Source organism: Arachis ipaensis, chromosome B05 (genome assembly GCF_000816755.2).
Source record: "Arachis ipaensis cultivar K30076 chromosome B05, Araip1.1, whole genome shotgun sequence".
Lineage (NCBI taxonomy): Eukaryota > Viridiplantae > Streptophyta > Magnoliopsida > Fabales > Fabaceae > Arachis > Arachis ipaensis.
Genome location: NC_029789.2, coordinates 132,919,609 through 132,926,343, shown reverse-complemented (window position 1 = coordinate 132,926,343; position 6,735 = coordinate 132,919,609). Strand labels below are relative to the sequence as shown.

The window sequence follows — 6,735 nt, the reverse complement described above, 5'->3', positions numbered from 1 at the left end:
TTATCTTGGCTTCGGCATATGAGCACCACTTTCAGGAAATTTCAGTGCATGCATGGCTTCGAGATCCAGAGTCCGCATAAAAGACGAAACTCCAAAGGGTGCTGACTTACAATCGCATGCACCTCATTTTGTACCACCGGATTGCTTGCCAAGTCTCCGTCATCGTTTTTGTCATTGAATTCATAGATGGCTTCAAATTCCTCTTCACTGTCCTTGTTATCTTCTTCCCAATCTATATCCCCGAGTTCATCAACGTTGACATTGTCGCCAACCGCATCCATCCCCGTATGCTGTTCAAACTCAACGTACAGCTCGATCATCGGCACGTAAAATCGGGTTTATTGATAAATACAGAATATATGTTGCATACTTGCGTCATCAGTGATGGATATTATTTGAAACTATATCATCCCACCAAATACTTGTACAGGATTCCTGTATAAAATGTTGCTCACCCTTTTCGAAATGTGACTTTGTATGTTATCACAAAGACCATTTTGCAACTCCACAAAACTCATAGTGTATGGAATTACAAACGATAAGGGACATTCACAAACAAAAGTCACTCATTCATGTGTTTTGGTATAATCTCACTGTTATAATACACTCGCAAATTTACAACACCTTCCATAACATCAACCTCACCTAACCTGATTTTTTGACACTGCTAATTGCCAAAAAATCTCACCACTTTGAACTATATACAAGAAAGAGTAAGAGGAGAAGTAAAGAAGGATGAAATCGTGCTTCGTATTTATAGATAAAGCTGTGGATTAAAATATTGTTTTGTTTACGTAGTTGCGTTTTGAGGTCTCTAAAAAAAGCTTTCTAACACTCACAAAAAACAACCTACGTTTGTGGACTTCCAAAAAAATTTGAATTTTGTCGCTCCAAAAACGCAACCTGCGTTTGACCAACACAAAAGTTAAAAAAAATTGAAAAACTCAAAATGCAGCTTGATATTAAAAACTCAACGTATGTAACGTTTTGTATATAACACCATAAGGCTCATTTTTTCTATATAGAAACAATAATAGTGTAATGCCACGAAATGGACGGATGGACAAAAATCTTACTGCTATGGTGTCAGTATAAATCGTAACCTATGTTTTATCATTTTTAATCGTTTTTTATTTTTTTCCATCAAAATAATAAAACGCAACCTCCGTTTTATTTTTTCACGTTTTATTTTTTTTAACAACAAAACGCAACCTGCGTTTTTTGGGATGTTAGATTTTTTTAAGGACGCAAAATGCAAGTTGCATTTTTAAGGTGTCAGAAACTTTTTTTAGAAAGCTTAAAATGCAGGTTGCGTTTTTAGGAGAAAAAATATTTTAATCAAGAGAGTGTTTGTGTATTTTTTAAGACGATGATAATGGTTGTCATTGGTGCCGACGATATTAAAGAAGTCATGCTTATTGTCTGTGTACTCTTGTGTATTCTTATGTACTCTGGAAACGATTTTGGAAAATTAATAATTTTTTTATTTTATTTTAGTGAAAAAACCTCCGTATATGTTATAGTTATGAATTTTTTTTACAGTACTTGTGTAAAAAAAATCGGGTTAAGTGAGGTTGAAACTATGAAAGATGTGGGAGATTATACCAAATACACACAAAGGAGGGACACGTTTCGTGCACTGTATGGCTCTCTTGACAAACACAAGCTGCGTTTTGCCGCTGCTGCAGTTTTTGTTTTTTCTGTCTCACAAAGAACGTAACTTACGTTTTTCAAGTTATTGAGTATGACAGATTCATATTTATAGATTACACGCCATACACTAATAATACTGTATATCACTATTTTTACCTTCATCGGGATTATCATGCCATTTTTTTATTGCTGCTATAGCATGAATGCACAGCATCCCTTCACGGCAGGACAGCAGTTTCACAATAACAGAATGGCATAAACATGATTAAAATATCAAAAATTAATAGAAATTCACAGCATGGCTAATATCTCGAAATTCACGTCATGGTTAATATCAGCAAATTCACGGCATATATCTCAGATTCACACCAAGTATGTCCAAATTGACAGCATGGTTAATCTCAAAAAATTCACATAAAGATTATAATAGAAATTTACAGCATGGTTAATCTCACAGAATGGTTAACATCAGCTATGATTAAAATTGAAATTCACAGCAACTATGATTCACAGCATGCTTAAACTAAGAAAATGCACAGCATGTTAAAAATGAAATTCATGAACCTGACTGACCAGTGAGTTGCCATTTGTTACACGAGCAGCTGTGTTTGATCAGATCCACATCAACTTTGGATCCCTTGTAAGTGACTTCAAACCGTTTGCGCTCGTTATCACCAATCCACTCCGCTGTCCATTTGTTGCTTGGTTTGATAAGCCTCTGTAGCCTTTTCTCTTGCACTGGCGCCAGTTTCCCTTCATGAGTCCCCAGAAGTTTCTTGTGTTGAACCATTCGCCGCATCATATAGCACCGTAATTCCTCGCACATTGTGAGTATGGGCTTGCATCTGTACTTAACCACCTTTGCATTAAATGACTCGCACATGTTGTTTATTAGGTTGTCGACCTTGGGACCATGGCAAAAGTATGCTCTAACCCAAGTAGCAGGATCAAATTTCATAAGGTAGGCCCAAGCATCCTTGTTCACTTCTTTCAGTCTCTCCATGGTTGTCTTGAATTCAGAGATGGTGGTGCATCTTGCACAGTCCCACACTATTTCTCTTATGTACAGATCCTTGAATCGGTTTATGAAATTCTTCCATATATGCATCACACAGTTTCTGACATGTGCACTAGGCATTACCTCTTTCAGTGCAGGTAGTAGTCCCTAACAACAATGAAGGCATCAAGCCATGTTTACAAAAATATATAATCCAGTAAATGACTCAGACAATAAACCAGGAATGACAAAAAGGAAACTAACCTTCTGTTGATCTGACATAAAATTCCAACCGTGGTTGCCAACATCACCAATATCCTCCTGTAATAATGTTAGGAACCACTTCCACGATTCTTTGTTTTCGGATCTTGCAACTGCGTATGCAACCACGTAGAACTGGTTGTTAGCATCCTGTGCAATAGCAGAAAGTAGTTGTCCCCCATGGTATGTTTTAAGAAATGCTCCATCTAGGTGGATCAATGGTCTGCGGACACTCTTGAATCCCCGCTTACAGGCCTCAAAATAAACATACAACTTGTCAAACATAGGGGGTGCTTAAGGCTGAGGAATCAGGTCTAGCAATGCAGAAGACCCAGGGTTACTTCTATGTATCTCTAATAAGTAATCCCTCAATTTTCCGTACTGTTCCCTTTCGTTACCCATCATCCTCTCCCTTGCCTCCTTCACAGCTCTATACACCATCTTTGGGTGTGCAGTAAGGTCAAAGTCCTCTCTTAGAAAATCAATAGCTTCATGAGTTGTCATATGCGGGTGCGTTGCCATCCTCTTTTCCACCTTTTTACTGATCCAGTGTTGATCAGTGGCGTTGCTTTCAAGGTCCCTTGCATAAGTGTGCTCGTTTCTATAAGTCTTGACTTGGAAGCATTGTAATTGCCGGTTGTATGACAAGTGGGCAATCCAACCACACTCTTTGTCCACCTTTTTACTGATCCAGTGTTGATCAGCGGCGTTGCTTCCAAGGTCTCTTGCACAAGTGTGCTCGTTTATATAAGTCTTGACTTGGAAGCATTGTAACTGACGGTTGTATGACAAGTGGGCAATTCAACCACACTCTTCGTCCTTGCACCCAACCCTAACTCTTTTCCTATCATTCTTGATCCAAACCAACTCCCGACCTTCAGCAATGAAGGTATCCTTTACAACCTCTTTGAACCTCTCAATTGTTGCAAACCTTGTTCCAAGCTCAAATATTCCCTCTCCGAAACTATATTGGTCATTAAACTCAGGCCACTGATGTTTGTTTCCCTCATCCTCAGAAGAAACGGGTGTATGCAGCTCCTCAGATTCATACTCCCATATAATATCATCACCATCTGTGTCTATATCACTCATGTAGTCTACCAGTGCTGGCCTTGGTCCTCTGGCCCTATTGGGCTCCTTTGCAGGCCTGGATCTATTAGGCTCCCCTGCAAGCCTAGATCTATTGGGCTCCCCTGCAGGCCTAGATCCACTGGGCTATCCACCAGGCCCACCTGCCTCGGGATCATGGGCAGGCCCTTTCTTTCTTGCAGTAGACCTTGTTCTCTGAGACACGCGTTGAGCTTGCTTCTTGGGTTGCTTACTTGGCTGAGGGGTTCTCTTAGAGGAATGAGGCACTTGTTTCCTTTTCCCTCTTCCAGACACAGACCCATTGACAACATCTTCTCCACTCTCACTGTTACTTTCGTTATCAAGAGGTGGAGGTGCATACGCCTCATCCTCTGCGCTCTCGTAACTATCGTGCTCCGTCGACGACTGATCTAATTCATCCACCTCGACACGAACACCATCTTCCTCTAGCTCATCGTTTTTCTTACCAGCACAATCTACAGGCTCTGGGTCATCAATAGGATGATCAAAAAATATGTAGAACTCATCAGTATCTTTGTTTTTCATCTTTGCCTGGCGCATCTGGCTGATGCCTGCATCTCCCTTCAAAACATGCAGCCCTGACTCTATATCCTTACTCTTTGGATCATACCAGTACGCCTCCTTGTATGATTGATATCCCAATCCTTTGAACAGTGTTATCAAGTCACCAAAATTTACAAAATCCAGGTCCATTGGTGGGAACCTCTCAACCTTACCATCCAGGTAAACTAATTCACCAGTCGGGGCCCTTTGAAAGTAGCCCCCGTGATGAAAAACAGGATCCACGAATATATCTACCATCTGCAGCATTGTTTGACTCAACGATTAGCACTAAGCATCAGCAAATACACAACTACCTTTCACCTAAATCCCACACAACTCATGTCCCTCCCAACACTACATTACACCTAAACCCCAACCCACGACATGCATAGCAGATAATGTTCGAAAGTAACAATCCCATTCAGTGTCATAATAAGGGTACTTATCGGTACAGATGACAACCAAAACTCCACCAACGAAGCTTCACCGGTGCAACGTTAGACGAAAACGACGAAGAAAAGAAGATCAATCGTATTTTTTGGAGGGAAAAGATCATACATATGTGCGCTAGGGCTTCTTTGAAATTGTGTTGAAACTCAATGTTCTCAAAACGTTGCCGTTTAACCTCATAAGGACCTATTTGTCCAAGCCTTTTTCCATAATGGCCACACCAAACTTTCTCAACGGTACCGTGTTGACACATAGGCCCAACACACGCCAACTCAGCGACACATCACCCCTCTCCGTTACATTTGGGTGAGCATTTTGTATGGAAGGATCGATCCGTCACACATTTTGAATAGTAAAGGACATTTTTATATTTTTAGATCGTGAAGAACGAATGTGTCCACAATTTAAAAGGTCAGGGACTAATTTGTTATTTTTTCATAAATTAATTTCTGACACCATAACAGTAAATTATCACATATCTATTTTATGGTGTTACACCTTATTTTTTTCATATGGAAAGAAATGAGCCACGTTTGAGATAGGGTAAAGTGAGAAAATATGACCAAAAAAATCCTTCCATGGAAGAGCTTTTCTCCTTGTTCCCTGTCCTGTATTTTCTATTCCCCACTGATAGATGTAGGGATGGCAAAATTCCCCGAGACGCGGGGATCTCTGCGGGGACTGCCTCGAATGGGGATCCGATTCTGGGGAATTTTTCCCGCGGGGATGGGGATGGGGGACAAAATTCCCCCGAAGCAGGCGTGGGGACTCGAGCGGGGATCCCTGCCCCGTCCCCGCTATTCCCCGAAATTTATGAATTCCTTGAATTATCCTTAATAGTTTATTTCTCATATATGTTTTTTAGTCATTTCTCACACACACATATATATAGAAACCCAAAACTCATAATCTTTATTTGCATAACCTCTCTTCAATTCAGAGATCCCTAAGGCTGTCCATACTCCATCCAACCTCTCTGCAGCCACCCCCTCGTCACCCTTCTCACCGCATCGTCACACCTCACTGTGCCATCACCCTTACCGCGTCGTAATTTCTATTTGCGGCGTTCCTTTTCGTAACTCGTCGTGTTCATTCTCCTCTCTGTTGTCGCATCTCCCACCTCATCCACTGCTTTTTTTTTTCTTTGGCTCGTCGTTGCGTCTCCCCTTTGCATTATTTCGAAAGAAGTCACTATCGTGTTATTTAGACATTTTGTATAAAATCTTGCAGTTTTTATATAAGATAGATACTTGTAACTCTATTCATATGGAAATTAATAATTAGTTAGAACTATTATGTAGATGGGGAATGGGGTCCCCGCGGGGAATAGGGCTCCGTGGGGAATGGGAATGGGGAGCAATTTTCCTCCACGGCGGGAAATGGGGCGGGGATGGGGAATAAATCTGAGGGCGGGGATGGGGAGCAGGGAGGCATCCCCCGCCCTCGCCCTGCCCCATTGACATCCCTAGAAAAATTAATAATTTTTTTAATTTTGATTTTATTAAAAAAATTCAGCAAATTTTTCAACTCTTTTTTTAAAAGTCGTTTTAGTGGATGTTCATTTTCAACTGATGGAGGTCTGAGTAAACTGTTAAATCAATAGTGTTGGAAGCCGATGAGTGAGATTAAGGGGTGTCCACTATCATAACTTCCCACATGACAATATTCATATTTAGAAAGAAGGTTAATTATAAAAAACGTCTCCCAATTATTTAAATAGT

The 6,735-nt window shown here is 40.5% G+C and overlaps 1 protein-coding gene across 1 annotated transcript; it reads right to left on the bottom strand.

Moving 5' to 3' along the window:
• On the bottom strand, positions 850–3,196 carry LOC107641174. The gene is made up of 5 exons (XM_016344680.1): positions 2,915–3,196; positions 2,227–2,818; positions 1,810–1,869; positions 1,606–1,700; positions 850–903 (listed from the first exon to the last, which is right to left on the bottom strand). The coding sequence occupies exons 1-5, from the start codon at positions 3,194–3,196 to the stop codon at positions 850–852; spliced, it is 1,083 nt and encodes a 360-aa protein (XP_016200166.1).

Bases quoted from the DNA above. Each gene is read 5' to 3' on its own strand.
- LOC107641174 (XM_016344680.1), bottom strand. From the start codon at position 3,196: ATGTTTGACAAGTTGTATGTTTATTTTGAGGCCTGTAAGCGGGGATTC. The intron at 1,701-1,809 runs GTAAAAATAGTG...TTTGTGAGACAG, and splicing joins GCATGATAATCCCGATGAAG to AAAAAACAAAAACTGCAGCA. The intron at 904-1,605 runs GTATAATCTCCC...GGTCAAACGCAG, and splicing joins CCCTCCTTTGTGTGTATTTG to GTTGCGTTTTTGGAGCGACA.